Source organism: Eschrichtius robustus, chromosome 14 (assembly GCF_028021215.1).
Source record: "Eschrichtius robustus isolate mEscRob2 chromosome 14, mEscRob2.pri, whole genome shotgun sequence".
Taxonomy (NCBI): domain Eukaryota; kingdom Metazoa; phylum Chordata; class Mammalia; order Artiodactyla; family Eschrichtiidae; genus Eschrichtius; species Eschrichtius robustus.
Genome location: NC_090837.1, coordinates 75,767,552 through 75,783,164, shown reverse-complemented (window position 1 = coordinate 75,783,164; position 15,613 = coordinate 75,767,552). Strand labels below are relative to the sequence as shown.

Below are 15,613 nucleotides of genomic sequence, written 5' to 3'. Positions count from 1 at the left end.
TTTTCCTTTTTTTAACATCTTTACTGGAGTATAATTGCTTTACAATGGTGTGTTAGTTTCTGCTTTATAACAAAGTGAATCAGTTATACATATGCATATGTTCCCATATCTCTTCCCTCTTACGTCTCCCTCCCTCCCACCCTCCCTATCCCACCCCTTTAGGCAGTCACAAAGCACCGAGATGCTCTCCCTGTGCTCTGCAGCTGCTTCCCACTAGCTATCTATTTTACGTTTGGTAGTGTATATATGTCCATGCCACTCTCTCACTTTGTCCCAGCTTACCCTTCCCCCTCCCCGTATCCTCAAGTCCATTCTCTAGCAGGTCTGTGGTTGACTGGTTTTTAATTTACTCGTGCGCCTGACGTCCTGAGCCCCATGGGACGACTGGGCTGCATGGCTCTCTAATCTTTGTGCATGATGCCTGGATGTTATTACAGAATTAGGAATGCTAACTTCCTCACCGCAGGGCTCAGCAGTACACGCGTGCCCCCCTGCAGAGGGAGTCTGCTGGGAGCCGTAGGAGTGCGGGGACCCTCAGAGGCCTGGCAGCCCCTCCTCGGGGTCTGGGGGGCCAGCCAGCGTGAGGCAGGAAAGGGCCTGAGACCAAGGCCGGGAGACAGGGCACCTGGGTTCTAGCCTAGGTGTCAGTGTCAGGCAAGTCATCTCCCCCTTGGTGTCCCTGCACACATGGAAATGAGATCGTTGGAGGAAGGGATCCCCGAGGGCCCCTTCAGCAACGACACACCCGCCTCTGGGCCCGACCCAAGGATGACCCCAACTGTACCAGGAGTTATTCCCAGTGACCCGCCCTCTGGGTTGAAGCACTAGCTCAATAGATGCTAAAAGGCCCTGAGTTCAATGTAAGTGTTAACAGCTGGGAAGGGAAAAGCCTAAGCTATCGGCTCCCCCCTTCGCACAGCCCAGGCCACGTGTGGATTGGCAAGGATAATGGGACACACAGACCAGCCGAGAGCTAAGCAGGGCGGGGCCGGCAGAGTCTTCAAGCAAAGGCAGTATCTGGGGAAGCCAGGCCTGTGTGAGGTCCCAGGGCAAACACCCAGCCGGAGGGAGAGCAAGCACAACCAGGAGGCAGAGGCCACGGAGCGGCTCCCAAAGCATTCTCATCACTAGCTCTCCCTCTGCTCCTTTTCATTGACTCCAGAGGCGGGCCCGCTGTCTGTGTGACCAGCTGTGCCCAAGAAGCAGCCTGGGTGAGCCCCGCAAGGGCTGGGCCCTTCCTCATGAGGCAGAGCTGGGGGGAGATGTAATGGGTAGCTGCACCCCCAGACCTCACACACAGCCTGACAGAAGGGCATGGTCCAGTGGCTGACCATGTCCAAAGATGCTCCTGGGGACGATTGTCTTCCTTCTGAGGGTTAGGAAGGGGTTGCTGGTCCTGATAGCAAGCAGTGTGAACGCAGCTCCTGCTTCGTGCTTCCTGCCAGGAAAGCTGGGATCCAGCCAGCAGGAGCAGAGGCCTCTGGGAGCAGGGACTGACGGCCCGAAATCTAGTGGGGACAGCAGGGCTCTGCCTGCCGCCCACCACCCAGTCCCGCTGGCCTTCGAGGGCCTCACGTGTGCCCGGGGCTGTGTAGGGTTGGGGGGTCCGTGCTGCGGGAGTGTGTGACATGTGCCTGGTCTCCAGGAGCTGCGCTGCGGCATTGGGCAAACACAGGGCAAATGGAGAGGATAAAATAACTCGCAAACAGGAGGCATCTGGCCTCCTGCTTTCCCAGTTGAGTAAATAGGAGTAATGCAGTTGGGTCCCAGAGTTAAGGGAAGAAAGCTCAGCACTCATCATGCTGGTTAGTATTAGCAAAGTTGTTATTAGCTGTTTCTTTATGCAAGACTGCAGTGAGGGCAGGAGTTGAGATGAGTTAATACTTTTCTGCCCTTAAGAAGTGACAGGAAGGAAACACACATTGAAAAGCAGGCAAAATATGTGGTCTCCTTCCCTGTCCTCTCAGAGCCAGATGTCCCCGAGGTGCCACCCCTGCTGCTCCCCAGATCCGGCATCTGGGAGGCCGCCGACCCCGCCCTGTACAGTTAGCCCCTGCTCAGTGTCTGCACCTTCCACCCTGCGCAGGTCCTCTCCTCCCTGCCCTGTTTGCATCTCCCCTGATTCTCCCTTTCTTTTCCCAGTCCTTCTGGTAGTGGGAAGGACCGTGAGTGAGCACAGGTAAATGCCTCTGCCCCGCCCATGCTGCAGATAAGCAGAGCAAGCGCCACCCTCTGCTCTGTCTTCAGGAGCGTGCTTTCCGGCCTGGGGTGATCAGTGATCCCACAGGAGGAGGTGCTGGTGATGGGAGGGAAAGGAGGGGAGCTGGGCGTTCTGGAGCCTTCCCTCCTGCCTTTCCACACCTTGGCTGTAGTCTCTCTGCTGCCCTCTCTGTCCCTCTACACTGGACGCCCTGTTTTTCTGTCCTTTATTTCTAGCAAGGCTGAGGATTGGGGATACTTGAATGAAGATGGAGAGCTCGGCTTGGCCTACCAAGGCCTAAAGCAAGTTGCCAGGTCAAATGTGTGCCTTTCTTCCCGTGTCTGCTCTGTTCTGTCCGCTTGTGTCCATGCTTCATTGTTTTTCAGCTGGAGTGGGTGCGAGGGCACAGTTCACGGGGGTGAGACGGGGAGGGGTGTTGGTGGGTAGCCCCTTGCCTGGTCGTCTGTCACTTTGTGTGAAGGCTGCTTGTTTGGGTCAAGGTGGTTCACTGGATGGCTCACGGGGACCTTAGAGGCCACCGGCTGCAGCTCGCTCACTCTGCAGGTGAAGGAATAGACTAGAGGGAGTTAACGTGGCAGCAGGCACACGGCTCTCTAGAACGAGGGGAACTTAATTCTGTGGGTTTCTGAGTCTGTGCTGCTTCCATGCTACATACCGAGCATCCTGACTGCAGGATCAGCCGAGAGCATTGGCTGCATTTGTGCTGCTGGCTGTGCTCCAAGTACAGGGGTCCTGGCAGCCTGCCCTCCAGCACATGTGCCAGTCGCCATTGCAGTGACTGCCTGGAGCTCATAAGAGCTGACCAGCCCAGCGCCAAGTGCGCTTCAGGGTCGCCATGTCTGACCCTCACTGCACGCTCATGGGGCAAGGACACTGGGGCTTGCAGGGTGTGAGGAACTTGCTGCTTGAGCAGAAGATCCAGAATGTGAACCTGGTTCCATGTGCTACTGGAGCCTGAATCCGTAACCCTTTTGGCCATCAGCCCTGGGTGATCAGCTTAGCAAAGAAAGTTAGACGTGCACAGAATTAATACAACCTGACGATCACATCGCACGTTTCCTGCCAGCGCGTGGCTTTTCAGGGCTGTGGCATAGCTTCGTGCACTTGAGATTCCCAACAATAGGCTTGTTTCCCAGAAGAGGAAACAGGCTGGGCGAGGTGGCGTGAGTGCTGTGCCCAGCGCCCTCGGCCTGATGCTGGCGGGCTGCAACGGGAGCCCAGTGCCTCTCGCATCGTCTCCCGAGTTCTGCCTGCTGATGACGTCATGGAGGTCCCATTACAGTATCAAGAGCCTCTCTTCTTGGCAAAAGAAAGTTGAGGTCAGCTGGGTCTCGAGGCAGCATGTGTCCTGGTTGTGGGTTCAAACGTGGCCCCACCTGTGAGCAACATGACATCTGGCTTCATTTCCTCTCTGGTAGAATGTGGATCAGGATCAGACCTGCCTCCTCGGGTCATTGCAAGGAATAGATGAAGGTGAAGCACTTTGCACATGCCTGCCACGTAGAAAGCATGGAATAAATATTAGCTGCTACTTGTATCATAGTGGCTATTTTGGAGTAAGATCAAATTCCTGTCCCATCTAGAAGTTTGTTTTATTTTGGGGTGGGAGGGGGAATAGGATGCGCTTTAATACATAAAGAAATGAATGCATTAATAAAACAAAAAAGGCACAGCCCTATGCCTCAGGAGATCCAGAACCAGATCTGCCACTGGCAGTGGCCTCAAACCTCTCTCACGTTTAGTTTTCTCCCCTGCAAGGTGAAGTGGCCAGCCGGGTGCTCAGGCAGGGGTTCTCCAACTTTGCACAGAACCCTGGACTAAGTCACCCAACTGTAGTCTACATGGTGGATAAGAAAGATGTGAGCAGCAAACTCACAGCGCAACCCGGGAACTAATCCTTTGGGCAGAGTTCCTAGAGCCCAAGCGTTCCAGTCTATTTCTCTCATTACATTTATAACTTACTGGTGATTACTTTTAGTTTATTGTAGCCAAGATTGGATGTTATCTAAATATTGTGTGTCCCCTAAAAATGCTGATTCAATTACCAAATTACTTTCCACAGTCCTCGCATTGTTGTTTTCCTTTGGTGATGCTGCCTGTGATGAATGGGTGAATCAGTCGTCCCTCCGTCATTTCTTCATTCGTGTCACTTTGCTGAGAAGTCCCTGGGGCCAAGCACCGCACCTGGTGCCGCCATGGAGCTGACCGAACACGGGGTCGCTTCCGTCTGGGACTTCCCGGTGTAGACTTTCCCCTCTCTCTTGCTCCCTTGTAGATTTGCTCCCTCCTGTCTTGTGGGAATTATCTCCTCCCAGAATGACAGCAGAACTAGCAGAACTGCAGAAACATGGAGCTGTCTCCTAGGCACGTCCAGGGTCCTGACTCTGCTGAGCTCTGGTCACAGTCTTTATCTGCATCCCAGGGAGAAGGTGGGGTGACCAAGTCAGGAGGCTTTTGATGAAAGTTTGTTCAAGTAGTTACGCCCAAGAAGACAGCATCATAGTCATATCAGTAATTAACTTCCTGAAGAGGAGGCTGCTTCGGAACCTTCCTTAATTCCTTACCCGTTCCCTCATAATAGAAGGTGTCTCCCAGAATTGCCCAGAGAGTCTCCCGAAGCTTCTCCCCAACCTTCTCCAGATCTTCTCTAGGTCTCTCTGCTTCTTGTCATGACAGCAGTTGATCTTAAACCTCCCCCCACATCATTTGCAATTAGTCTTAGTTTCTATTTTGACTGAGGAAAAAATGTATATAAAAGGCCAGAGATGAAGTGGGGGTAAGGTAAATAAAAAGAATGGATCTTTCTGTAGAGAACAAACGTGTGGACACCAAGGGGGGAAAGCGGCGGGGGGCGGGTGGTGGTGTGATGAACTGGGAGATTGGGATTGACGTGTATACACTAATATGTATACAATAGATAACTAATAAGAACCTGCTGTATAAAAAATAAATAAAATTTAAAAATTTTTAAAATAAAGGTAAAAAGAAAGGATCTTTCTAAAACCTGCAGAGAATCTACTAAAGGGAAAATATGCAAGTAATATAGCTAGATCAGTCTACCAGAGTTTTGTCTTAGCAAGGAGATTCTTGTGAACTTTGGGCAGATATGGATGCTTTTATTGAAAAGATGCTATAAGAAATTTATTTCTGCTGATGATATTTTGACATGGAGACAGTCTCTCAATCCCAGACCAATAGACTGTGCTCAGGAACAAAGAACAAAGGGATGAGGGTGGTTGAGAAAAAGGCCTAAGGCCAGGGGTGCTGTGTTTGGCCTTGATTCCCTGTCCTCCCAGAGGAAGGCTGGCCTGCTTGCCTGCCCGGCCCCGTGGATCTGCTCCCCGCTGTGTCTGTCCCCTGTTGGTTTCATGCAATTGCTGCTGCTGCTGTGTCCCTGCTCGGCTGCTCCCCTGTTGCGTGTCCATGTGTGGCCCCTACTTGGGGGCACAGACACAGGCCACCCGGTTACCTGCCCTCCTTCCCGGGTGCAGGTTGCTGGAGGCCCAGCTGCAGGCTCAGAGCCGTGAGCACGAGGAGGAGGTGGAGGGTCTCAAGGCCCAGGTGGAGGCCCTGAAGGAGGAGATAGACAAGCAGCAGCAGACCTTCTGCCAGACGCTGCTGCTCTCCCCGGAGGCCCAGGTGGAGTTCGGCGTCCAGCAGGAGATGTCCCGGCTGACCAATGAGAACCTGGTGAGTCGCCGTGCCCCGTGGAGCCCAGCTCTGGGAGGTCACGTTCTGGAAGAAAAGGGGACCGGGAGTGGCCTTTCGCCAAATGGACAAGGTTCATGTGCTTGGCCCTGTGGTAGGAATAGAGAGTCTAGAAATCTACAGTCAGCAAGTGTTTGTGGAGCTATTTTATTTATCTGTTAATGTATAACTAACCTCCCCAAAACTGAGCAGCCTGGAATAGCAACCACATTTTGCGGGTCAGGAGTTCTGGCAGGGCTCAGTGGGGGTGACTTGTCTCTGCTCTACTGTGGTTGGAGGGGGCTGGAGGACGTGAGACAGCCCCAGTCCTGTGTCTGGGGCCTCAGTTCCCCTCCACGTGATCTGCTCTCTGCACACACGTGGCCGTCTTTCATTGGACCACCATGGGCTGCTTTACGTGGCAGCTGACTTCCAACAGGATGAGCTGGGAGGCCTCTTCAAGTCTAGTCCCAGAACTGGCCCAGGGTCGCTGCTGCCACGTTCTGTTGATTGAGACAAGTCTGGGCAGACTGAGCGATGGGGATGGACTCTGCCTCTTGCTGGAGGGGAGGAACGGTTGGTAGCCGTCCTGGAAGTAACCACAGGAGCCGGGCAGATGCCAGAGAAGTGAAAGACAGTCTCTGTCCTCAGAGAGCTAACAGGCTAGTAGGGGAAGCAAGACACGTTAAAAAAAAGAAGAGAAAGAAGATGGTGTTTCCAAAAGCGTGATTCTACATGGGATTAACAAGTATTACAGAAAAAGAATTGTAGGGGAGGCTTGACCTGAGGCAGGAGGCACGAAAGGGACGTCACCCGTGCAGAGGAGGAAGGAGAAAGGGAGCCCAGATGTTTTCCGAGGTTCCACAGGGGCGTGTTTGCTTCTGTCTCCTGTGTCACTCCTTGTCACAGTGTCTCTGACGGTCATGGAGCTCCCTGCCTCCACTGCCCAGCTGGGTCAGGGTGACAGTAATGCTGTTCCAGGTCCCAGGGGCTGATTTTCTCCCTGTGGCGGTGGCTGCTAGGAGTTAGGCAGCCACTGAGGGGCCCAGGCCAAGAGCCCGTTTTGCTTCTGGGCCCCAGGTAACCTCGCTGGCCTGCAGGCTCATCCAGCTGACACCTCCCCGCTGCGCTCTCATGCCTTCACCTGTCCATTCCTTCCCGGGGCACCGCCCAGCTACCTGGGGACCCTGAGGGTCTCCTGGGGGTTGGCATGGCAACCTGAGGAGGCTTGGCCTAGAGAACTGTGGGTTGGGCAGGGCACCAGGCAGCCCGAGCCCACAGGAGTCTGCCGTCCAGGCTGAGAGAACACTGTGACCCATCTCCCACTTCGTGGGTCCAGACCCGGGGAGCAGCAGGCTGCTTGGGGCGACCTCCTGCTGGACCCGGAGCCTGGCCTCCTTGACGGCTGCCTGTGAGCCAGGCTGGGCCCCGGATCCCACCCCTGCCCTCCAGGGCAGGATTAGATCTGTTCTCACACTGCTTCCTCCTGCTTTTAGGACCTTAAAGAACTGGTGGAAAAGCTGGAGAAGAACGAGAGGAAGCTCAAAAAGCAACTGAAGATTTACATGAAGAAAGTCCAGGACCTGGAAGGTAGGGTGTGGGTGCGGGTGTCGTGAGCCACAGGTGTGCTCGGCCACCCTCAGGGAGGGGACTGCCTGCCCGCCCCAGACACTTCCACTTCCCCCACCTGCTGCCGCCCCCGCCCAGGGCAGTCACGTGACAGAATCACGCAGACCCCAGGCGCTCACCCAGTCTCAGTTTGCCGGAACCTGTACTAACGATCCACAAACCTAGCAGGTGTTTGGGTGCTGACTCAAGCTATGCGGGGAGGGGCAGCTGAGACAGTGGCCCTGTGGTCCTGTGTTCAGAGGGCTTAAAGCTGGGAGGCAATACCTTCTGGTTCGAAAGAATGCTCCATAATATAAAGCCCCAAACCACGGGGGTCCTTCTCCACGCTACAGTAGTCAGGGAGAGAGGTCAGTTCTGTGGTTAAACTTCCCAACTGGAATCTGGCCCAGAGAGGTCAGGCAGAGATTTAAATCAATCTCCCAGAAACCCCCAGAATGTTCTCTTTCCTTGACTCCCCGCTGCAGATCTAATCATGTCACTCCCCACCCTTCTTTGCACATCCTGCCTTGCTGGGAACCCTCTCTTTGTCCCCTCACCACCTGGGATACCCCCCCATCCTTCCACCTCAGCTCAGGAGGTACGTCCTCAGGGTTCCAGTCCCCTCTTTTGCTGTCCTGACACCACACAGCTACGTCACAGTTCCCATCACAGGTATTGTTTAATCACCTGCTTATGTCCACCTGCTGCTCTAGACGAGGCTGTAGGAGGGCAGGGCTGTGTCCTGTTCAGCCTTGGGCCATTGCCCCCATACCCCACATGCCCTTCTCCATCTTTGGATTTCTCTTTTCTGTTCCTAGAGTTCTCAAACTCCCAGTCACTCAGGCTTTTTCTTCTCCTCCTCCCCTCCCTCTTTCCCCCTCCCTCCTTCTGTCCTATCCCCTTCCTCCCTCTCTCCATCCCTCCTCCTTCCCTCCCCCTCCCTCCTTCCCTCCCCCTCCCTCCTTCCCTCCCCCTCCCTCCTTCCTTCCCTCCTCCTCCCTTCCTCCCCTTCCCTCCCTCCTTCCTTCCCCCTCCCTCCCTCTCCCTCCTTCCTTCCCTTTCTTACAGCTGGGTGGGGAAAAAGAAACAGCTCCCCAGCCAGATGGTTGTACATCCTGCACCTCACATCCTTCCCGAGTTTTCTCTGGTCCAAAACCTGCCAGTTACCATTTTGGGTGTTTCCACAGCCCCTGTCCTGAGTAGCCCCTGTCCTGAGTGGCCCCCAGTGCCTGATGCTAAGCTCCTCTGGTCACACTTGGACTGTGGCCCAGGCTGTAGGGACAGACCATGTAAGGAGTGTGACAGCCCAGAGAACCCAGAACCCTGGGGCCCCAGACCCAGGCCCAAACCCCACCCACCTGAAATGACCCCGCCCCCAGGCCTGAGCCTGGAGGTCTCAGTTCATCCTCCGTCCCTCTCTCCTGCTCAGCTGCCCAGGCATTGGGCCAGAGCGAGAGGAGGCGCCACGAGCTCAACAGGCAGGTCACCGTGCAGCGGAAAGAGAAGGACTTCCAGGGCATGCTGGAGTACCACAAGGAGGACGAGGCCCTGCTCATTCGGAATCTGGTGACAGGTCAGGCCCTCTGTGGCATCCCACCCCCAGCCCCTCCTCCTCCACCTCCTGCACAACCCCCATCCCACAGACACCCCCGCCCTCTTCCGCCTCCCCCATCCTCCATCCCCCAGCCACTCTCACCCACCACCTCGAGCTGCTGCACTTCTGACCAGCTCCCAGGTGATACTGGGGTTAGTGCGTGGGCTGCCCCCGGGGCCGCATGCAGGGCTCTTGGGAGCTGCTTTCCTTGCCAGCCCCGGGCCTGGTTTGCCAGTTGTACCAGCTCTGACCCTTCTGGTCTTACATCCCATCTGGCTGCAACATGCCAGCCTTCCTGCTCGGTGTTCAGCCCAGTTCATCAGCCGCCTGCAGAGCCGGCAGGAAGAGTCCTGGACCAAAAAAGGAGGGATCTTTGGTGGTCTGGTCCTCTGGTCCCTGAGCTACTAGCTCCATTCTCCAGTCTCTTAGTTCTCCCATCTATAAAATGGGGATGAGGATACTGACCCTGCCCACCCCAGACTTGAAATATGACAAAGGTGAAAGTGCTGTGTTAAAGCTGCAAAACCCTTCTCGAATGTGAGGAATTCAAAGAGGTGGTAGCTTTTGCAGGGGTATTTGGAGTTCAGATAAGAGGTAAATGTTACTTTAGAGAAATGTACGTTTATCGAAGTCCCAGTCTGCTGAGTAGTGGGCCAAGGGCTGCGGAAAGAATGGAGCGTGGCTTCAGCCTAGCAGAGATTTTGCTTCAGCTCTTTGTTTTGGGTATTTTTAGTAGCTGAGTATTTTGCTCTTTTTATAAAGGTTAATTTCCCCACAATTGCCTGACTACTAAATGTGATGTAAGTTCACCTCAAATTTCCTTAACCAGGCTGCATCTTGTTCAAACACCGTTAGGAATGAACCTTTAATCTTTGATGAATGAAACTCAAAAGTTCAGAGCATCAGAGCGAAAAGAATAATAATGGTGGAGGCTGCTTGTGCCAGCCAGTGGGTGGCTCCCTCCCACGGTCATCACTCAGGTGGCCCCAGGCAAGCTCATCTGCTAAGCCGCCCGCACACAGCACACGGTCACCTTCCCTCCAAAAGACCCTTCCACACGAACACCGGGATTCCACTGATCCCGGCTCAGGTGCCCAGTGTTGGCTGGTTACTGTGGACGATGGAGAAAAGTAGAGCCATGGTCCCTGCCCCCAAGACGCTACCATTTAGCTGCTATGGGACTCAGATCACAATAGAAAGTTCCAAGGCAGGACAAGCTATCTGCAATCTGCATACGGGTCAGGCTCGAAGCAAGAAGCTGTAGGTTGGAAGTCTGGGCCTTAAAACACATTTTTCTGCATAAATGTTATTGGCATTCTAATTAGAGCCAAAGGCCAATCCGCAGTCATCTGTTAAGCCTATGAGATGCCCAGATGTTAACCAGGTACCTGGAGTATTATGGCCTGTAGGTGTATTTGAGGCCAAGTACCCACTGGAGAAGCTGGCAGCACATGCACAGCCCCAACCCTAGACGGCCCTGGCCCTAGACGGCCCTGACCCTAGACGGCCCTGACCCTAGACGGCCCTGACCCTGGACGGCCCTGGCGGAAGATCTGAGGAGTTGCCCCTTCCCCTCCCCCCGCCCCGTTGCAGGTGGAGGGGAGGTGGCCTCCCTCACTGCCTTTCCAAGCCTAGAGGTGGCTCCTGAGGCCTGGGCTGGGTGGAGCTTGGGGGTGGCGGTCATGAGGGTGTGGGGTGAGGCCTGGGGGTGCAGTGAGCACGCCTGGAGTCTGAGGCCCGTGGCCTTGTGCCCGGGCCTCGTGCTCGCCTTCCATCTTGCCTGTCCCTGGGCCTCTCCTCCTCCTGCTCTGGGCCCCCACCAAGCACTGCTGCTCTCAGCCTGGTCTGTGCCTCCCCGGGCCTCCTCTGGCATGGAAAGCAGTCTGACAGCTTCTCCCTGGCCCTCCAAGGGCTTTGGCAGGAAAGGACCAAAAGGCTGAGCAGGAGTCTGCAGTTCACGGGGAGGCCCACCAGCCGCTCCCGGTCCTGCCAGAGCACACGGGGTGCGGCGGTTTAGAGGAGAGTGGTTGGGCGGGGAGGGGAGGGGGGGCAGCTGTCCCTGAGTGTGGCCAGTTAGCGCTGGCCAAGAGGGAGGCGGCGGCGTGGGGAGGGGAGAGCAGCTGTGGCCAGTCAGTGGCCTGCTTGACCTGCTGGCTCCAAGCCTGTCCGGGCGGGCGGGCGGGTGCTGCCACACGGTTTCCGAGCCGAGGGCCGGACGCGCTAGGAGTTGCTCCAGCTCTCCCAGCCCCCGGTACACGGGCTCCGTCTGTGGGAGCAGGCCTCGCCTTCTTGCTGCTGCAGGGCCCGTGTGTCCACCATGGGAAGCGCTGGGGCAGAGGGGTGGGAAGTTCTCCCCCCGGCCGCCTGGTGAGGGAGACAGCACCCGTCTCCAGCCGGCCTCCGGCCGCGGCCCCTTCTTACCATGTGTAAACTCGGGCAGGGCGCCACCTGTGGATTCTTTTTCTCCATGTTGTAAGGACGAGGAGTGAGGAGCCTATTTTAAACACTTAGGAACATGATTTTTGTCTGTTTGGGGTTTTTAACTAGTTTCTGAAACTACCGGTAGTCAAGGTCAGAGGGAATCTGTGTATCAGGGCAGCTTCTCCCCTGCTCCTCTCCCAACCCCCATGAGGAGCTACAGGAAAATGTTAGAATTATGGGTATTGCAGGCCAGGATCCTTACAGCCCCGAGCATCGGCTATAAATCTAATTCTTGCTGTTTGTTGCCGGTAGACCTGAAGCCCCAGGCGCTGGCGGGCACCGTGCCTTGCCTCCCTGCCTACATCCTCTACATGTGCATCAGGCACGCGGACTACGTGAACGACGACCTCAAGGTGCACTCCCTGCTGACCTCCACCATCAATGGCATTAAGAAGGTCCTCAAGGTCAGTGTCCAGGCCGAAGGTGGTGGTGTGTGGGGAGCTCGGTGAAAACAACAGGTCACCTTCGCTTCTCTCTGTCTGGGTTTTGTGATCCAAGTTCTCCAACATCTCCAGCTCTGAAGGTAAATGATACCTGACCTCTAGATAAACAGGATACCAGCATGTTTCACCACGTGCTCCCCAACACCCCTTATGTTGGATCACTGATGGTGAGAACCTGCCAGGCCAGCTGGCCCAGTGCTCACGGTAGAGCCCAGGGCTGCTGGAGTCAAGCTCGTCTGTGTCACTTTGCTTCGTCGTCGTCAGCTGTAGAGGCAGCTTGTCCCCCACGTGTGTGGACCACTGATCAAGGGACCAGGGCTGGGTCGTACATCATCCCCGGTAGTGGAAGAGCAGTAACGCAGCCTCGTGGGGATGGCTCTCTTCCGTGTGACTGTGATTAGTAAGGGCCCGCTTTCCGTCGGATCTGCTTGGGGCCTACTGGGTAAGAGAAGGACACGTGGACACGGAGGGACCAGGTAAGCATTTGACCAGATGGGAACCACTTACTTGTAACCAGGAACGTCTTTTTCTTTTCACAGAAGCACAGTGATGACTTTGAGATGACATCGTTCTGGTTGTCCAATACCTGCCGCCTCCTGCACTGCTTGAAGCAGTACAGCGGGGATGAGGTGAGTGTAAGATAAACCCAGTCCCCTAAAGTGCACTTAAACACCGTCGAGGTGCCCCGTGTTCTTCAGCGGTTAGGCCCTCGTTTCCTTGGGCACAGCAACACGTGTTCCACTTCAGAGCACCTCAGATCTCAGGTCAGAATGGAGGGCAGAGGTTTCGGTCATAGAAGGCATCTCTGTTTTGTCCAAATGTCATTCTGAGCTGCTCTGTATCCCTTGAAGAGAGGGTGTGAGATCTTTGGAGCACCTCTGGGACCTCAGGCCCTGGGCGTGCCTTCTGCACCTGTTCACTGGAAGCAGGAATAAGGCAGGTCTCGATGACCCCGAGGGCCCCTGGAAAGCACCCTGAATGAATAAGTGGATTCGTAGGGAAATGAATTTGCGTAACCCATCCATCATCTGAGAGCCCTCGGGACTCCCCCTGAAAACCCTGTGACCTTAATTTTCTGAAGCAGTCCTAGAAGAGCCCCATTTCTGTGAATGCTGGCAGAAAGCTCAATTGTCTGGGATGTCAGATTGTCTCCTAAGCCAACCAATTAGTTTGTCCATTTTAAGACAGACAGTGATGGTCCAAGAGAAGAGGCGCAATGTAATTGAACTACATCTGTGCAAACTGACCCTGAGGCCCAGCTTCGAGCTTCTCACCAAATTCAGTTCCTTGGCCTGAGGCCCAGCTCACCCCATCACTTAATGTTCTGCTCTGGACCTCTAGGGTCCAGCTTTATCTAGAACTCACCATTCCCACTGCTGGTCCTTGAAAGAACTTTTCCCATGCTCTGCATTCAGCCCAGTGACCTAGTAACATACGGCCCATTTTCACCCTTATTTCTCCGGTGAGAATCCCAGCTCGTCCCAGGCACTGCCCACTCCCAGTGCCCTGCAGGCCTCCTTGACTTTCCTTCTCCCCTTCCTTTCACATATCTCACTCTCCACCCTCCCCAAGGCCAAGACATAGTGTAAATCAATATAGTGCAACAATTTTGAAAGCTTTATTCCATCTTTTGTGCCAGAACAAGTTTTCACAGACTCTTCTCCCTAGGATAATAAAAGGGTATGCCATGCCAGTCAGTGTTGCCACCCTTGGAATGGGACTTGACTCCATCTCTCTCCTAGAATCAGAACTTTGATACAGCTGCTTTTATTATGAAAGGGAGTGGGTTAAATATTAAAGAAATAGTGTTTACTGTATTATTGGAAGAAATGGGCTTCATTTCAAACCAGATGTCCTCTATTCCATAACCCTAATATTATATACAAGCTTTTACTTTAAGCAGAGAACTGCATTTAAGGTTATCTCATTGACAATCATCACTTGACCCAATGCTGTCTGTACCCTGCAGGGAACATTATATAGGGCTAGGGAGGACCAAGAACTCCATTACGTTAGGCTGTTGTTTCATGTGCTTATATTCCCAGGGACAAGACTTGAACCACAGCATAACCATATCTATGTAGCCTAAATAATGGCTATCTTGTTATCCTCTCTTCTGCCTGCTTTTTTTTTTTTTTTTTTTTTTTGGCTGCGTTGGGTCTTCATTGCTGCGCGCAGGCTTTCTCTAGTTGCGGTGAGCGGGGGTTATTCTCCCTTACGGTGTGCAGGCTTCTCATTGCGGTGGCTTCTCTTTGTTGCGGAGCACGGGCTCTAGGCATGAAGGCTTCAGTAGTTGTGGCACACGGGCTCAGTAGTTGTGGCTTGCAGGCTCTAGAGCGCAGGCTCAGTAGTTGTGGCACACGGGCTTAGTTGGCTCCGCGGCATGTGGGATCTTCTCGGACCAGGGCTCGAACCCATGACCCCTGCACTGGCAGGCGGATTCTTAACCACTGCGCCACCAGGGTAGTCCCTTCTGCCTGCTTTTGTTTTCTTTAAAAATTGATTTGTGATTTGACACAGTATGAGAGGCTTTGCTGGGGATAGTTACCCTTTTGAAAACACTGACCTTTTGGCTGCTCTTGGTTCCCCTTGGCCTGAATACAGAGAGACATTGGTCACATGAGTCCTTTTGATATTAGCAACTCTTTGAACTTGCATGTTACTTCATCTTGTTAACATAGAAAGCTAAGAAGACATAGTGCTGTAGCTGTGGAATCGTTTCAGTTCATCCATTAATTCTGATACCCAGTGATAGAATCCACATAAATTTCTCATTTTAAAAACATATACTCTGACCCAGGTACTTCTTTAGGGACTGTGTATAATCTAATATTTTAGGGTAACTTGGTATATTGGGAAGAGAATTGGGTAAAGAGTCAGAAAGCATGGATTCCCTCTTTCCCTGGACCTGCTACCAACCTTCGCTTTGCTACCTTAGGGAAACTTCAGGGATTTGGACTAAACGACCGCGGCCTTTTTAATTAAGCAGTTTCGAGTCCTCTATCATGCTTGGTTTTGACACTGCCTTCAAATTTAAGAGCCATCACTGAGACCTCAAAGAACTGACAGGGTCTGGTAGAACATCATATTAGCACACAGAGCCTGATCGGGCCCCACAAATAGGGTGTTGAGAAAGTGACTGGAGGCCCAGAAGGCCTGCTGAGCACGGCAGGCCACGGAGCCTCAGCACAGCACCCATCTGCCTCCGCAGGGCTTCATGACTCAGAATACGGCGAAGCAGAATGAGCACTGTCTTAAGAATTTTGACCTCACTGAATACCGCCAGGTGCTGAGCGACCTTTCCATTCAGATCTACCAGCAGCTCATTAAAATCTCCGAGGGCCTGTTGCAGCCTATGATAGGTAAGCTGGCACAGGAGATCTCCTGCGCTCATCATGGGATCTGAAGTGAGGGTAAGCACTCCCTACATTTAGGGAACCAGATATCTTAGGTGCAGCCTCCAGAAAGCCAGGACCTCCCCAGTGAAGGAAGCTGAGGAGGTGTGTGCCGTCTACTCAAGAGCAGTTATGAACTTCTCAACACCAGCCCATCAAAGCATGTGATGCTTGGGTAGTGAGA

At 53.9% G+C, this 15,613-nt stretch overlaps 1 protein-coding gene across 1 annotated transcript in view; it reads left to right on the top strand.

Moving 5' to 3' along the window:
- MYO5B (myosin VB) overlaps positions 1 to 15,613 on the top strand; it is a 366,001-nt gene that overhangs the window by 341,786 nt on the left and 8,602 nt on the right. The window contains exons 30-35 of the mRNA XM_068562997.1: positions 5,713 to 5,911; positions 7,405 to 7,498; positions 8,946 to 9,089; positions 11,844 to 11,995; positions 12,574 to 12,663; positions 15,246 to 15,396. Coding sequence (XP_068419098.1) covers positions 5,713 to 5,911; positions 7,405 to 7,498; positions 8,946 to 9,089; positions 11,844 to 11,995; positions 12,574 to 12,663; positions 15,246 to 15,396 — 830 coding nt within the window. The remainder of the gene's footprint in view (positions 1 to 5,712; positions 5,912 to 7,404; positions 7,499 to 8,945; positions 9,090 to 11,843; positions 11,996 to 12,573; positions 12,664 to 15,245; positions 15,397 to 15,613) is intronic.